Below are 16,726 nucleotides of genomic sequence, written 5' to 3' on the forward strand. Positions count from 1 at the left end.
TTAGACCTTTCCCTGTGCTGGAAAGATGGCTAGGTGATTGAGGTTGTCCAGAGGACCTGGGTTCAATTCCCAGCACCCACATGGTCCTTTACCGTCTGTAACTCCAGTTCCAGGGGAACCCACCTTCCTCTTCTGGGCACTGTGGGCTCTAGGCACACATGTGGTGTAGAGACATAATTGTAGGCAAAACACCCCTACACATTATATACATGCATAACATATACATGCAGACATATAAATGCATATGTATATATGTATGTATGCATGCATGTATGTATAAAAATAAATTTAAAGGCCCTTGCTATCTGGAGCCTCCAAGGTCAAGAAGTCAAGTAAACATTATCAACCAGTCAACCAGACTGGAACATTCTAGCTGGGGCCACAGAGAATTGCTTTTAACTAGGGACCTGGTCCTGAACACCAGACCTCACTTATAAGCCACACACACTCTCAGACACACTGTGTTCCCAGCAGCCCCCCGGGGAAACAGTCTGACTGTCATCTCTAATACAAAGCAACACTGCCCAGTCACAATGACACCGCCTCAGCCAGGCGCACACTGATCCAGACAGGCCCCCACATTATACATGCTCTATCACACACGGTTACTGTCACATTTTCAGCCCCCTCCTAGTTACACACTTATTTGAACAGAGCTAGTCTTCCAAGAAACCCCTGGGGGGACTCTGAAATAAAAAGCCAGCGTCCTTAAAGAAATACGAAGGGATTTTTCCATTCTTGCTGGATAGGTCACTGCTTCGCCCACTCACTGGCAGAGTATACATGCCCGTGTGCAAACACACAACACAAACACTCACATGTACACAGGAAACCGGTTTCCCTTCTGAAGAAAAGGGGAAGACCCACCATATAGGGTCAAATGTGAAACGAGGGGAGGCGTTAAAAAACAAAGACTCCCCAGGAAGAGTGATTCACCAGTCTGGAAACTGTGATGGCGAGCTGGAAGCCCCAGGCAGGCAGGGAGGATGCTGTTAGTGAGGAACAGCACAGGAGACAGACACGAGGAGGCTGGGTGCTCGGGCCTTCACTCCTGCTCTCCTTCCCTGAGCTTCCCTAGTAAAGATCCTTATCAGCCCTAACAGAGAAAGCTTGGAAGCTTCCTGCCCGGTTCACAGAAGACATAACATAGCCGGAGGGGAGGGGAAGAGCCTGGTGTCCTGGATCTTGGGGCAGCAGCTGGCACACACACCCCCGGGGGGATCCTGGCTATTCTGCAGCTCCTTCCCACCAACAGGGGCTTCAGCAGTGAAGGACACTCAGGCAGCAGCCCATGGTAGGAGTTGATGGAGGACCGGACTGCCTGCCTGCCTAGACAGCGCAGGCCCTGAGCTGTGGGGCTCTCTGGAGTCTCTCTTCCTTAGTCCCCTCCCAGATCTTTCATGTGGTTCGGTACTGTGGTCCCAGGGTGGAGCAGCCTAGACCCCAGCTTGAGATGCAGCCGCCCCGTTTGTTTCCTTGGTCCCTTTCCCAGCTCCACCCTTTGCTCTGTAGAGAAGAGGGCAGCATGAGATGTGCCAAGACGCCTGGGTACAGGGGTGGCAACCTCACATGTTCGCTGCTCTGGGCTAAAGGTTGGCATCTGTGTTCTGGCCTCCTCTCCCACCCCTGGCCCAAGCACAGTCCTGGCAAGAGCCTGTCACTGCCATGAAGATCTCTGCTTGCCATGAAGAGTGGCATTCCAAGTTGCCTATGGCTGGGCACAGTGCCCAGAATGATGCTTCTGGGGCCTGGCCCAGCCAAAGAAGGCTCCTCGTTATTCCCAAGATATCCCTTTACCTCTCAAAGAAGATCCAGGATTCAAGGCCAGAGTAGACAAGAAGACAAGAAAAAAAAAGTGTGTGTGTGTGTGTGCACGAGTGCGAGCTCTCGCGAGTGCAGCTGCACCTAGGTCCTGTGTTGCTTTACCACTGAGCTACACTTCCAGCCTTTTGTGATCCTTTTGTAAAACACGGCGTGCCACAGACTTCTTATGTACACATGGGAATGCACACACAGACATTTTGATGACATCAGTTCTGTGTTCACCCACCACCCATTTGAACACACAGGTCTGTAAACACACAAGGAAAGGCACAAATAAACACCAAAACACACAAGCCCAGAGACACAAACATATCCGGGGACACATAAACACAGTCCAGTCACACAGACACACAGAGATAGCACATCACCCCCGCACCACCCAGTATCCAAGGAAACGCACTCCCAAGAATGTCCGGACTGGGGCCAGGCAGGGCTGGGCTTGGTGCCTTGCTCCAGAGATGAGACAAGGAAACTCTCAGCTCCTAGAACCCAAGGGGAGGGGTGGGGGCTAGGAAGAACACCCATCCCTTTGTGCCTCCGCCTACCCTGCCAAGCTTCTGAAACAGGCGAGTCCAGACAAGACTGGGGGGGGGGGGGAAATGGCAAAGGGAGCTTGGGGTCAGAAGAATGTAGGAGGGTACATACTTGGTAAGATGGGCTTCTAGATCTGGAAAGTGGGGTCACTAGGGCCACAGGAAATGTGTAAGTCTTCTGCCGTGGCCTCAGACCCTCCCTCTTCTCGAGAGGTAGGAAACTGGACCACAGCACTGATGCTTCCAGGCACTGTCCACAGAGGGCAAGAGTGCTCTTACCCCAGGGAAATGATGGGATTGGAGGAGAGGGACAGGCTGGGAGGGATTTGCCCAGTCTCTTCCTTTGCTGCTCTGTGACTCACTGCACCCTGGAGCAGATGCTCTCTCTGACCCTGAACAGGATGGCCAGGGAGAGCATGCCAGCTAAAGCCCCAGTTTGTGGGGATTTCTTTCATCCAGAGTCAGAGACACTGAGCCCCAGGAGAAGGTGAGTCTGCCCTTAGCTGATGTAGGACCCACCTCCCTGAAACATAGAATCCATGCTCTGCTACACCCCAAAAGCAGAAGGGAGGAGTAGTTCCCAGGCCCGAGGTGAGGGAGTGTCACAGAAGACCCCCCCCAAGGAGCTGGAGAGACAGTGGGGTGAGATTTCCCCTGCAATCCAGCTAGTGGGCTTGCCGAGAGAGCCAGACTCAACCCTCTCTCCTATGTGAACTTGACTCACTGAGAGTCACATCTGGCCAGATCCTCTCTTCTCAGTCTGTTAATAAAAAGACCCACAAACGAACTAAGGATGCTTAGTGCCTGTTTCCAAGGCAAATACATTGGGCCTATTCAAAGTACTATCCAGCCAGCTCTTACCTGCCTGGTAACCATGGCAATTAGGGGACTTTACCCACCTGGGCCTCCCTTACCCAACAGAGCAGCCTGGTGCCTTAGGAAACAGAGGGGTAGCTAAAGCCACAGTCCTCATCTATATGCTGAGGAACAGGCATGCCCTCAGGGGACTTCATCCTCTAAGGCAACTCAATACGACTCCCTGCTGACATCATAGAAACCTCAGATCCTTTCTCTCTATTGTTCCATTCTCCTCCTACAAACACTAAAAGCCATACTATACCCAGGACCCTCTGATAGCAGGAACCAAACCTCTTCTCTCTATGTGATTGTGAAGAAAGTGTGGGGGTGGGGGAGGTCTGGGAAAGGCTGGGTGCTGGGTGGGGCGGTATTTTTAAGATGTTCTGACACGTACATTGATGGACAGCCAACCATCTAACTGACATGGGATCCACCACATCAGGCCTCCCCCGAACTAACATGCATGAGCTATGAGACAGACAGACAGACAGACACACATACACACACACACACCCTTGTTGGTGTGGAGGTATCAAACCTTACCCTGAGTGAGCCGGGTGGGCTGCCGAACAGGGAGCCCATCAATAGTGCAGGCATTGCCACAAGGGTACAGGGTGAGAGTGCCCCGCAGATTCTCAATGTAGCAGTGTTCTGGAGCCAGGCCTGTACCCTGCAGTGAGATGTCCCTGGCTGCAGAACCAATGACTGTCCTCCCTGGAGACAGGAGACAAACTGAGTCAAAACGATTATCCAGGCTAAGAAGGTAAGGAGATGGCGAGGGGGGCACGGTGGTAGTATATGTCTGTCTCTTACTTATGCTGAGACCCTGCCCAGTTCTGGCTACCCCTGAAGGTCAGTAAGGGGAAGAAACTCCTCTCAAGCAAGCAGTGAAAACTCTGTGTCTGAATGGGATCCAGAGAGAGGCCACAGGATTCAAGCCACCTTGGCAGCAGAGAGGGGGGCCTCACTTTGTTCCCCTAACTGGCTGTCTGTGCTTCCTTTCTAGTCCCTATCTTCTTAGAAAGGCCCCCTTGTCTCTCCTGCCCCTTCCCCTCCTCTCTCTGGTTCTCTCTCTCTCTCTCTCTCTCTCTCTCTCTCTCTCTCTCTCTCTCTCTCTCTCTCTCTCCAGCGCAGCTTCTTCTCTCCATCCCTCCCTGGTAGAGCCCCTAGGACTGGCATTTGGAGAATGTGGGGAATGCAGTGTCACCCAGGCAACAGGTGCATCCAGGAAGGGAGAAGGGCAGGCAGGAGAAGCCATGCCAGGGCCTCCTGTTAGGGTATACACCCATCTTTTCATTGTCCACATAGTTCAGTCTCCCATGCCAGCCATCATCCTGGAGCAAGGGGTAGTGGGAGGGCTGGCTCTTGATCCCATAGACTGCTAAGAACCCTGTGCTTTCTTCTTTCCCTCTGTTGACTCCCTTGATTCTAAACTCATATTTATTTATTTACTCTACACTGATCTTTAATCAGTTCATCTGCCAAAAAGGGTGGGCAGTCAGGGGGAGGCCAGGATGAGGCAAGCATTGCCTGCAGAAGGCAGAAGGGCCACCGCAGGCCCAGCCTCCAGGGCAGGAATGCATGCAGTGATGAAGAGGGCAGGAAGGAGCCTTGTCCTGCCAGCCCTTAACTCACCTTCCTCCAGCGGCAGGAGAGTGATCGCTGTGCTGAGTCTCCCACTGCCCAGGCTCACCAGATGCGGTTTGTCCGTCTGCACCTTCAGTCCTTGACCCGTCTCAATCAGATCCAATGGCCCTTTCTGCAGGTAATATGGATGGGAAGTGAGAGGTACAGACTCCTGGCCAGCAGCACCCTACCCCCTGTCACACCAACACTTCCTGCAGCCCTTGGCTCTCTCCAAAGGCTCTGAGGGTCTGGAAGGCTTACATAAAAACCTTATGCAGAGCATCACTGCACTAAATTCTAATTACACCTGAATCTGGGCCCCTAGCTCATCCCACTGGAGTTATCTCCAGGCTAGGCTCAAGTGTCCCTTTTGTTTATTAAAACAGAAAATGAGGACGGAGTGTCATAACTAGTAGGAGGAGGGCCAGTCTAGCTCCTGCAAGGCTTGTAATGACTACCCACATGGCTGTGCTTCCTCCTCCTAAACTGAACTACAAGGGAGCAGGAAGGCATGAACCAGGAGAGTGATCCTGCCTGCCAGAGTGTCTGTAAACTGATTTCAGACTTTCACAGAGGAGTTTCAGGCTGAACCAATTAACCTGACTCAGACCGTGACTGAGCTGGTAATAGGCTTGTGACTAGGGATGGGCAATGGGCAAAATGCTGATGCTCTCAACCTCAGACATGGACAACTGATGAGTAAAAGAGCTAAACCCAAGGCTGGAGAGATGATTCGGTGGTGTGAGAGAGCGTTCTGCTCTTGTGGAGGATCCAGGTTCAATTCCCAGCACCTGCATCAGAAGGCTACCACCATTCCCTATAATTCCAGCTCCAGGGTTATCTGAGTCTGACTTCTTTGGGCACCTGCACCTCACACACACATAAGCACATAGATCAACATAATTTAAAATAAAAATAAAACTCAAAAAGAGAAAGATCTGAACCACCCTTACCAAGAGCAAGATCCTGGTCCCACTCACCTGCACTACAGCCTGAGTCTTGCATCCAGGGCCTAGCTGGCTCCTATTGAGAGGATCCATGGTCCAAGGGCGCCAGAACTCCTGGGAACACAATAAAAAGCAGGTAAGCGGGAAGGCCGGGGACGAAAGGGAGAAGTAAGCTCTTTGGTGGGGTTCTCAGGGCAAAGCCAGTGCCAGCCACAATTATCTCCAGGACACATAGTGATGAAGAAAAGGTGGAGAGACTCTAAGGAGTGTGAGGGAGGGGAGCAGAGGTGACATGTCCATTCTCTGTTCCCACGTAGTTTCCAGCTTACAGCGTGGACACTACACCTCTCTAGTCCTGATCCTTGCCCCAACAAATGCAAACCGCCCACTAGATCTAAACCATGAACCTGCATTTTCTTGCTCTATACTACCCAGGCCCCAGGACTTAGCAGAAGATGCCTGTCCCCTGTCCCCCTCTCCCTCCCCACACCCCTAGCCGTCTGGAGCCTTAAATGGAGCAAGCAGGGCCTACCAAGAGAAGCAGGAAGCCCCTCTAAGGACAGGGATACCCAGAGATCAGCCAGGTGGGTGCAAGGGCTGATGTAACTACAACCCCTCCCCCAGCCTTTCCTTTTTCCTCCTCTCCCTTTGTCTCTTTCCCCAAGGGTCTCAATAGGATGTTTTCTTAAAGGAGACTGAGAGGGGAAACCCAGCCATTCCTGTCATACAGATGTCTCAGCTCCTGTAAATTTTTCCTTGAAAGCTACCTCACCTAATATAATCAGCTGTAAAATGTTCGTGCTTTTGAGTCCGGAACTCCGAGGCTCTTCAGTGGCTTGGTGATGGAGGAACCAGAAGTAGATTCCTGAAGTCTAAGCCACTGACCGGCCCTCATTCTTAGGCTGTGTCCTAGTGTCTGACCCTTTGTGTGTGAGCACGTTACCAGCTCATCAGGGTCCCTTCCCACTTTCTCTTCCAGCTGTCACACAAGTGACCCTCAAAGGAAGTAGAGTGAGAGCCTGGATTCCAAGGACTGTCCCCTCCTGACCTCCAGGCCCTCAGGCATGGAGTCACTCAATGCAGCTAGCTTTCCCACATCCACCCTTCTTCCTGGCCCGGCCTTCAACATCTCAGTCACCATTTCCACCCGAGTTCGCAGAAAAGAGGCAGGAACAGTGAATGCCTGGGACCCACTCTAGGACTGCCTGGGAGGAGGGAAGACATAGGCTACTCACCCTCACTGGCCCCTCTACAAAAGCATTAGCCATGGGATTGTTCCTAGAGACAGAGCTGTATGTCTTTCTCTCTTTTTTCTTTTCTTTTTCCTTTCCTTTTCTTTTTTTTTTTCCGAGACAGGGTTTCTCTGTATAGCTCTGACTGTCCTGGAACTCACTTTGTAGACCAGGCTGGCCTCGAACTCAGAAATCTGCTTCTCTCTGCCTCCCAAGTGCTGGGATTAAAGGCGTGTGCCAACACGCCCGGCTTCTTTTTTCTTTTTTAAGATTTATTTATTTCGATGTGCATTGGTGTTCTGCCTGCATGGTCTGTGTGACGGCGCCAAATTCCTAAGAACTGGAGTTGCAGACAGCTGTGAGCTGCCATGTGGGTGATGGGAAGAATTGAACCCAGGTATCTTAACCATTGAGCCATCTCTCTAGCTCCAAAGTCTTTCTTATGTACAGGATAGAAATCTCTCAGCATTTTTTTTAAAGGGGGTAGTGGCAAGGGAGTAGGTTCAAATTGGGGGATTATGTAAAAAGGCTGGGAAAGAAAACAAACCCAAAGATAACAAAGGTTCTTGGGTTGGAAGACTTTTAGACTAGGGTGCAAGACCCCTAAAATTACACTTACACACACACACACACACACACACACACACACACACACACACACGTTTGTTTTTTGTTTTTGTTTTTGTTTTTTTAGGCAAGATCTAGTATATCCCAGGTTGGCTGTGAAATGAAAAATGAAGGCTGGATGTGATGACCCATGCTTTTGCTTCTAGCATGCAGGAGACAGAGGCAAGTGGATCTCTAGGAGTCTGAGACCAGCTTGGTCCACACAGCAAATTCCAGGCCAGCTGAAGTTTCATCCCAGAGAAATCTTGTGTAAGGGGCTTGGGGGGATGGTGGTGGTGGCAGAGGAGACCTTGAATTTCTTTCTAATTTTCCTGATACACCTTGGGTGTATGACATCATGCTCTCTTTTATGTGGTGCTAGGGAGGGAATCCAGGGCTTTTGTTGTTGCTGTTTCTAGAGACCATTCTACAACCCTAGGATCTAGGGGTGGCTTTTTTGTTGCTTGTTTGTTGAGACAGAGTTTCAGTCTGTGGCTAATGCTGCTCTAGAACTTATTATGCAGACCAGGCTGGTCTACGACTCCTGTTACTCCCAATTGCTGGGTTTACACAGGTCAAGTAAGCCACCATGCCTGGATTGGACAAGTCATTAAACTTCTCACATTGTCAAGTCAATCTTCTACAAACCTTTAATAATAATAATTAAAGAAAAATTAGCCAGAACAGGGCTTGTCTAGAATAGTACTTGCCTGGGGCTAGGCATGGAACAGAAATAGACTGTGAATAGGCACAAGATGTTTGAGCTGTGTGCAACAGAAATGTTCTTTGGGGGGAGGGGTTGTCATGTACACACAGACTTGTGTCTAGGACACATGTGCATAGGCCAGAGGCAGATGTAAGGTGTCCCCCATCCCCCGCTATTCCTTTGAGTCAAGGTTATCTCATTGAATCTGAACTAGGCTGTTGGCCATCAAACCCCAGCAATCCTCCTGCCTCCTTCCCACCCCCAGCTCTGAACTTAAAGACGTGGGTGCTGGGGATTTGAACTCAGTTCCTCATGCTTGCCATTGTCCCAGCCTGAAACAAGAATGTTCTATAATTAAGTTTCAATGTTAGACAGGCGCATAGCTCTGTAAATATGCTATAAGTAATTGCACACTTAATTTGGGTTGATTTTATGCTATACAGATTAATTCTTAAGAATCTGTGAAAAGACGGAGCAGTGGTGGCACACGCCTTTAATCCCAGCACTTGGGAGGCAGAGGCAGGCGGATTTCTGAGTTCGAGGCCAGCCTGGTCTACAGAGTGAGTTCCAGGTCAGCCAGAGCTACACAGAGAAACCCTGTCTCGAAAAAACCAAAAAAAAAAAAAAAAAGAGAGAGAGAGAGAGTACTGACTGCTCTTCTGAAGGTCCTGAGTTCAAATCCCAGCAACCACTTGGTGGCTCACAACCATCCGTAAAGAGATCTGACACCCTCTTCTGGTGCGTCTGAAGACAGTACAGTGTACTTACGTATAACAATAAATACTTCTGAAAGAAAGAAAGAAAGAAAGAAAGAAAGAAAGAAAGAAAGAAAGAAAGGAAGGAAGGAAGAAAGAAAGAAAGAAAGGAAGAAAGAATCTGTGAAGAGAGACTAGGATTTACAGAAGTCACTCTCCATCAAGAGCACTTGTTGCTCTTCCAAAAGACAGGAATTCTGTTCCCAGCATCCACATGGTGGCTCACAATCATTTGTAACTCCTGTTTCAAGGATTCCTCACCCTTTTCTGGACTCAGTGGGCTCCAGATACATACAGGATGCACAAACATACATGAAGGCAAAACACCATACACATAAAATATAAATTAAAAAATTTAAATTCAAGTGTATCTGAAGATCCAGGAAGGATACTAAACCACATTCCATGAGCCACAAAGCAATCTAAAAACAGCAGCTGTGGATGGCATTTGGGTCTATGCCTCAGTTTCCCTATCTGCCATACTGTCACTGTCACCTGCGAAAGCCCTTATTTACAGAGAATAAATTCAAGTGGAGATAAAGGCTGTAAAGGAATTAGGTTAGCAAGGAAATAAGAGTGACTCAAGGAGAGGCTAGACAGGAATAAGGAGGTGAAATGAGAGGCGGAGATAAGGAGAGAGGTGTAAAGAGAAGATAAGAAACCGCACAGCAATTGGAAGGTGCGAGGCTATGGCCTCAGCTCAGAAACCTAACCCACAGCAGAGGAAAAAGACACCAGACCAACCTGACCTGGGCTCAGATGGTGCTTTGATAGAGGGATCTCACTGTGGCCTAGGTGGCCTCTTCTCTGACCCTAATCCCATGTCCCTTGGAGAAGCAGGGCTGTCCCCTGACGCCCTCCACTGGCTGGCTTGCTATGATCCCATTGAGTGGCTATCTATATCCAGGGCTTTAATTACCCACTCAGCTATGCCCAGTTGCAAAAATAAAATTAAAAAATAATAAAAAAAAGTCCTTGTGGTATGGCTTCCACTGCTGAAGAGCGGGCCTAGCCCTCTCTGCAACCCTCTTGCACCCAGATACAGAAAGCCAAGCACCTCCTAGCCAGCTAGTTAGGTAGCAAGGGTCTGGCTGTGCCTGTATTATCAACATAGGGAAAGATATTCTAGAGCATAAGGACTGGGGTCTGACACAGGTAACCCTAGCCCCATCCCCAATGTGCTAACAGCCAACACCACCTGTCTCCCCGTCTCCTGAACAAAGGTGAAGGGAGTTCTGGGAAGAGCCAACCAGCCCTGACACCAGTGAGCACTGAGGAAAGTCCTTGGGATCCCAAGGGACCCAAGATGAAAGGTCCAAAGTCAGCCTTGGAGCAAAAAGCCAGGTCCCCCTCCCTCACCTGGGTCTCACAGGAGTCAACTGGTGGCTCTAGAGGGGCAATGTATAGCAGTAGGCCAAGGCCTTTATGGTCAACAATGACTTTCTTTCATCTTCCCTGCTCACATACGCCCTCGAGGAAGGGCCACCGGCAGAGGAAGGAGTCAGGACGGGAAGGAAACTGAGGCCGGGCAGGCAGAATGCCCAGGAGAGGCAGGGCGAGTGTCCAAAGCCAGGCGGGTAGAGAAGAAATTAGAAATAAGAAAAATAGGCAGAGAGAAAAGACGAGGTGCAGGGATAATAGAGTGTGAAATCAGGAGAAAATACCAAAAGCTGGAGAGGAGAGCCTGGGTGTGGTGGTACATGCCTGTAAACCCAATTCCCTGTACTCCGGATGTGGCGACAGGATATCAGACACTCAAGGCCAGCCTCGGCCTGGGCTTCATGAGACCTTGTCTCAAAAAATAACAGCAGTTCTAGGGATGAGATAGTGAACTAGGAAAATAGACTGTAGGGAAGGCCAGGGGACCCTAAGAGTGGTGGTGATGGGGAGGGGGCAGACTTAGCATACATTCCCCAAATAGGAGAGGAAAAACCAGGCGCTTCAGAGCACCTTGGAGGGGGGAACGGAACCGGAGGGCAGCTAGGAAAAGAGGAATCCCCAGCAGCGGGAGAACAGAGTCTTGGACAGTCTGGGGACAGAGAAGACTGAGCTGGGAAGAGTATTGGGGAGTGAGGCTGGAAAGGTGCACTTCTCAGAAACCCGCAGGGTTCGTGGATCTCCGCACAGCAGAGGCTCGGCCCTCCCCAGGCTACCGGGTGGGATAAGGCAGCAGTGTTGGGTCGCCTGCTGCGGCTGCCCCGCCCGTCCGGCCCCGGGGACAAGCGGCCTTTCTTCAGCAGGGCAGAGAGAGAAAAAGTCGCTTGTTTGCACGGCAGGGAAAGGGGGCGGCCTCGCAGCTGCAGGAAGGGGGCTGGCATGTGGAGGGAGGTGCGTGCGTGCGTGCGGGGAGGATGCGTGAGTGGAGCAGCCTTCCCGGGCGACCCTTCCCAGCGCGTGGAGTGCGTGGTGTGAAGCGGACTAAGTGTGCGAAGTCGAGGCCCATGTGAGGATTCACGTGTGCACCCGTGGGGGTGACTCTAGACTGTCGGTGTGACGTGTCTTGCGGGTGCGCGGAGGTGAGGCGTGGGATGCTGTGCGTGGGAGCTGTGCGGACGCCCGTGTTAGTGGCCAGTTCTGTTTGTGTGACCGCTGTGGAGTGAGCCCGAAGTGCGATGAGTCAGTCTCCGGGAGCCTCCGGGACCGCTGAGCTAACGGGCCCAGAATGCAGCCCCACCCCGGCTCACTGGGTCCCCTGCCGGGCCGCGCGGTCGCGGGCCAAATCCCTGCTGCGCTGGCCTGGGCGGAAGCGTCTGCGGCGCCAGGGCAACCCCGCGCCCCAGGACCCCACCCAGCCGCCTACCCGCGCTTCCCCATCCCGGGGGAGTCTGATGACGGCGCTCGACCTCGGCTGGGGAACTCCGCGCTGTTTTTGGATCCAGACCGCGGAGGCGGAGCGGGAGCCAACGGCTCAGTCATCCCAGGTCGCCGGGGACCCTCATAGATAACGGGGGTCCTGGAAAAGTGCCCAGGAGACCCTAGACGTGGAAACCCCAGGATCCCTCCCTGACTCCCTCCCACGCCTCAGAGTTGAACTCCACATCTTTTTGAGTCCTTCCAGGCAGCTGGAAGGAGGACAAGAGCGGAGACGCCTAGGGGATCCCCCTTCCTGTGGTCCTGCTGAGGTGGAGAGGAACCATGTGCGATGCTATAGACAAGGTCCCGCGCGCGTACCCAACTCGAGCCTGCGAGTGTGGGATACTGGCCGTCGGGGTGCCCACAGGAGGATCGAGATCCCCCAAGACTTGAGGGGGGGATCCCTCCGCTTAATACCAGGGCCCCCTCTGGCGGTGGCGCTGGCAACGACTCAGGAGGGCAAAAGCAAGCAGTTCGCCGAGGGCGGTCCACAAAGCCCCTTCCGCCAACGCACTCACCTGGCATGGCCCCCTTTTTCCGCACCTTTCTACCCAGTTCGCTGGGCCAGACTGGTCTCGTCTGGTCCCGGGGACTTTCCCTTCTGTAGACTCAGCCAGACGGCGAATGGAACCCCGAGGCATAGTGGGAGGGGCACGCTTACCTTGTGGGGAGTTGGGGGGACACCGGCCCCTTTGCCCAAGTGGGCCGCGGCGGCCTCAGGCTGGCGAGGACTCTGTTGCTTTTCCCCTGGAGCCAGCTGAGTAGGAGGAGAGGGAGACTGTCCCGCCCCGCTTCCCTGAGTCCCCGCCCCCATCCCGTCCTGTCCGCCTGGCCAGCTAGAGAAGACGCCCTTGTGGTGCTGGAGCCCAAGGCCCCCACCCAGCTTTTCCCACAGCAGCACCTCCCCCGCTTGCACAGCGCCCGCTTTGTTCATCTGTACAGCTGGGCTTTCTACCACCACCACCAGGGCCACCACCGTGCAAACTCTCCTCTCACCCTCCCCTTCCGACCCTCCTAGACCACCCTCCACTCTGGGCCTCGAAGCACTTCTTTATTTACCTCCGCCTACCCAAGATGCTTGAACCGTCCCCTGACTCCCCATGAGTCCTAGCGCAGTCCTACCACAGATACTCAATTTCCTTTCAGAACATCGACTGAGGGCACGCAGGTCAGCCCCTACCCTTTGCTGTTCCAAGCCCCACCATAGAGAGCTGTCCGACTTAATAATTGCACACCATGCTTCAGAAATGAACGTGAAGGCAAGGTCCGCTGAAAGTGTGCTGTAAGCCAAATGGTGGTGGTCTTTTCCCCAGCACTCGAGGCAGGGGCAGGTGGATCTCTGTGAGTTCGAGACCAGGCTGGTCTTGGAATGAGTTCAAGGACAGCCAGGGCTACACAAGAGAAACCCTGTCTCAAAAAACAAAAACCAAAAAAATGTGATGCAAACCACAGGACCCAGGAAAGCTGAATGGAGCTGGCCTTTTTGCCTCTGTCCATTCACCTCCACTACAGACTTGTTGGGTTACAGCTGGAGCTGGGGGCAGGGTAGAAAGACACCAGGTTGGCTGAAGAGTGAGAGTTTGAGGAAGAAAAGAGGGAGGGGGCAGTCTATAAGCCCAGCCTGGCAAAGTCATTCAGCAATTCAACCCCCACCCCGAAATCCAAGCTGATAGTGTATCCGCACCTTGCAAAGCCTGCCCTTGCCCCAGGAGACGGCTGGGAGGCCTCATGGGAGCTGAACTCAGACTAGACTGGGCCTCTTTAACCTGCACTAAAGGATTGGCAGAGGCTTTTCCTCAGTGAAGGAACGAGCAGGAAGCCCCCAAGTCTGGCCTAAGTTCCAGATGGGATGGGTTGGAAAAAAAATTTTAAATGAAAGTCCTCTTTGGAATGGACAAACCCTGTTCTGTTCCAGTGGCTTTTGTTCTGTGTTCTCTCTCTCTCTCTCTCTCTCTCTCTCTCTCTCTCTCTCTCTCTCTCTCTCTCAGGAATGGCAGGAGACTGAACTGCAGGAATTTGGTCACTCATTGACAGAACTAGCATTAGTAGGGGGCATCCACAGCTGGCAATTAAACCTGAGACTGTGGAGCAGTGAACAAGAGGGAGGAGGAGAAAGGGTCCCACCTGCCACCTCCTCTAGCTAACAGAGGTGACAAGTGCACTGTGGTCACCAGAAAGCCCCAAGATTTAAGCAGCTTCTTTTTACCTCTCTTCGTATCATTTGAGGCTCAAGGAACAATTTCAGCTCTGGCCAACTTCCTGGGGCACGTGTCAATCACAACAGTATTTTTCATGCTGCTCTAGTGCGTTGTTTTGTTGCAAATCTAGCATTTGGAGAGGGGCTCAGATTAGGGGAATCTCAAACTCTTCCACCTTTTTCTTAACCTCCGGTGGCTGCTGACTGACTCGGTCAAGCATTCATTAAACCCGCCAGGGGCAGGTGACGCTGAGGCAGGGGGCTCTAAAAAAGCACCTAATTTTTTCTCAGTGTCTCACTGTCCAGCTGACCCTATGATCAAGGCTCTATGAAATTTGTTCTATCTCCTGCTGTGTCCAGCCTCTGTGTTCCCACAGTTAGAGCACTCAGGGGACTAAAGACCTCTGTCCCCACCCCTCCACCCTCATCCCACTCCACATCTGGAGCCCATCAAGAAGCCCAGTGCTCTCTCACAGTTATGCAAGAGGTCGAGCAGCTGGGAGCTCGGCTCTGAGGAAGGGGGAGGAAGAGAAGAAAGCAGAGACCAACCAGCTTTCCAAGCAAGCTTCAGACTTTCCGAAATGGAAGCAGGGGGAGAGGGCAGAGGCTGGGTGTGGAAAGAAGGGTGAGTTCTTCAAAGCCTTCTGCACTTAGCTGTGGCTGTCAAGAGTGGGTTTCCACACTCCTCCTGCCTTTCCCTTGGCACAGCTCCCATTCGGTCCCTCTTCTCAAACTGTGCTCCCTCTGGCTCCAGAAAAGGGTGAACGGTACTCATTTGGCCAGCAGCTGCTGTCGTCTACTCCCTCTCCCAGAAAGGATCCCTCTGGTTGTATAATAGTTTCCTCAAGATTGAAACATTCTTTCCTGCAGGGAAGTTCCTTAAGGAAGGTAAACAACTCAAAATAGCTCCAGGAAGTCCCTGAAACTGACCAGATTCTCTAGGTCCCTCCCTGCCAGAGTAAGGAATAAAAAAAGCCAAAAGTGCATCTCAGACAGGCTGAGCTTCAAACCAGACCACAACAGCTGCCTGGAAGAGGTTTAAACCAACCGAATCATTTAGAAAAGCTCTCTCCAGCCTGCTGAGCAGCATGCATGCTCAGTATTGGGCTCCGAGTTCCCAGCTCAGTGAGCTCTCAAGCTGGGGTGGCCTTGTGATACATCCATCTTTGAGTCATTTCTACTCCTATAAGTAACCTATCACCCACAAGTAACTACAAAAAAAAAAAAGTAACCCCAGTAAAACTCATTGGTTAACTAACTAAACTGGACTTTGGTGGTATGGTGGTTGGCCCAGAGAGAGGCACTATTGGGAGGGTGTGGCCTTGTTGGAAGTGTGTCCCTGTGGGGGTGGGCTTAGATACCTTCCTCCTAGCAGCCTGGAAGTCAGTTTGGTCCTGACTGATTTGGATCAAGATGTATAATTCTTGGCTCCTTCTCCAGCACTGTGTCTGCCTGAATGCTACGGTGTTTTCTGCCATCTTATAATGGACCTCTGAACCTGTGAACCAGCTCCAGTTAAATGTCCTTAATAAGAGTTGCTTGGTTACGGTGTCTCCTCACAGCAACAGAAACCCTAAGACAGGTGATATCTTTACTTTGGTCTGTTATGGGTTCCCTTTCTGAAGTAGACCTGTGTGTTGTGTCTCCCTTGGAAAAGTTGTGTCATACACCTCTGTGACCCCTTTGGGTCCTAAATGCCACCATTGGTGTAGGTGTGGTGGCATCAGTGATGCCAAGTACCACCTCACTCCATTCAGTTTGGTGGAAAGAGGGCTCAAAGTTTACCTTAACCAAGGTAAGCCACTGTTTTATCAGTTGGTCTTACAAAATTTGCACAGTCCACACTTGTATGCAAATCTAATACAATCAAGCTGTGTGGGAAATTTGGCCAGGACTGAAGACTGGTCATGTCTACCTCTGTGGCTCAGGACCTGCCTGAGAGCAAGCACTGAGGATAGAGAGTGTAGCACATGTAGAGTGTGACTGCGTGCTGTTTGGTATGCAGTGTTGAATGCCATCCCCAGCACTGCATACACCCTTATTTGGGAAATAAAATCAGTTCTGCTTCTCTCGTTGCCTTGGATTTGCAGGGCCACTCTTTCAGATAGTTCCTGTTCTGGTTTGTTAATACACCTGGTCAAACAGGGGACACCCAGGTGTTTCCCAGAGCTGGACTAGGATGTTTAAGGTATTTTCAACTATTTGATATTACAACACAACTTGTCATCTATAAAGATCTAACTCAAAAATCATGTAAGTGAGGTAAAAGGGTATATTTAGGGGCTGTAGAGTTGGCTCAGTGGTTAAGAGCAATGGCCAACCCTTTGTAGGACCTGGGTTTGATTCCCAACACCCACGTGTGGTTCATAATGGTCTCCAACTCTAGTCTCGAGGAATACAGTGCCCTCCTCTGGCAGACATATACACATGTAGGCAAAACACCCATACACAAAATAATTTGTAAAATTTAAAAATATAAGACAATAATTTTGTTTTGTTTTTCCGAGACAGGGTTTCCCTGTGGAGCCCTGGCTGTCCTGGAACTCATTCTATAGACCAGGCTGGCCTCGAACTCAGAAATCTGCCTGC

At 51.4% G+C, this 16,726-nt stretch overlaps 1 protein-coding gene across 33 annotated transcripts in view; it reads right to left on the reverse strand.

The window, feature by feature from the left end:
- The window catches only part of Phldb1 (pleckstrin homology like domain family B member 1), a 49,344-nt gene extending 36,653 nt beyond the window's left edge, over positions 1–12,691 (reverse strand). For all 33 annotated transcript variants that reach the window (XM_029481510.2, XM_085844595.1, XM_085844594.1 and 30 more), the window contains exons 1-4: positions 12,602–12,691; positions 5,822–5,902; positions 4,851–4,974; positions 3,759–3,929 (exon numbers count right to left, since the gene is read on the reverse strand). In XM_029481510.2, the coding sequence (XP_029337370.1) occupies positions 3,759–3,929; positions 4,851–4,974; positions 5,822–5,881 (355 nt within the window). In that variant the 5' untranslated portion in view covers positions 5,882–5,902; positions 12,602–12,691. The remainder of the gene's footprint in view (positions 1–3,758; positions 3,930–4,850; positions 4,975–5,821; positions 5,903–12,601) is intronic.
- Positions 12,692–16,726: the final 4,035 nt, after the last annotated feature.

The sequence above is a fragment of the Mus caroli genome, unplaced genomic scaffold (genome assembly GCF_978045245.1).
Source record: "Mus caroli unplaced genomic scaffold, Mus_caroli_1 scaffold_11, whole genome shotgun sequence".
NCBI classification, from domain to species: domain Eukaryota; kingdom Metazoa; phylum Chordata; class Mammalia; order Rodentia; family Muridae; genus Mus; species Mus caroli.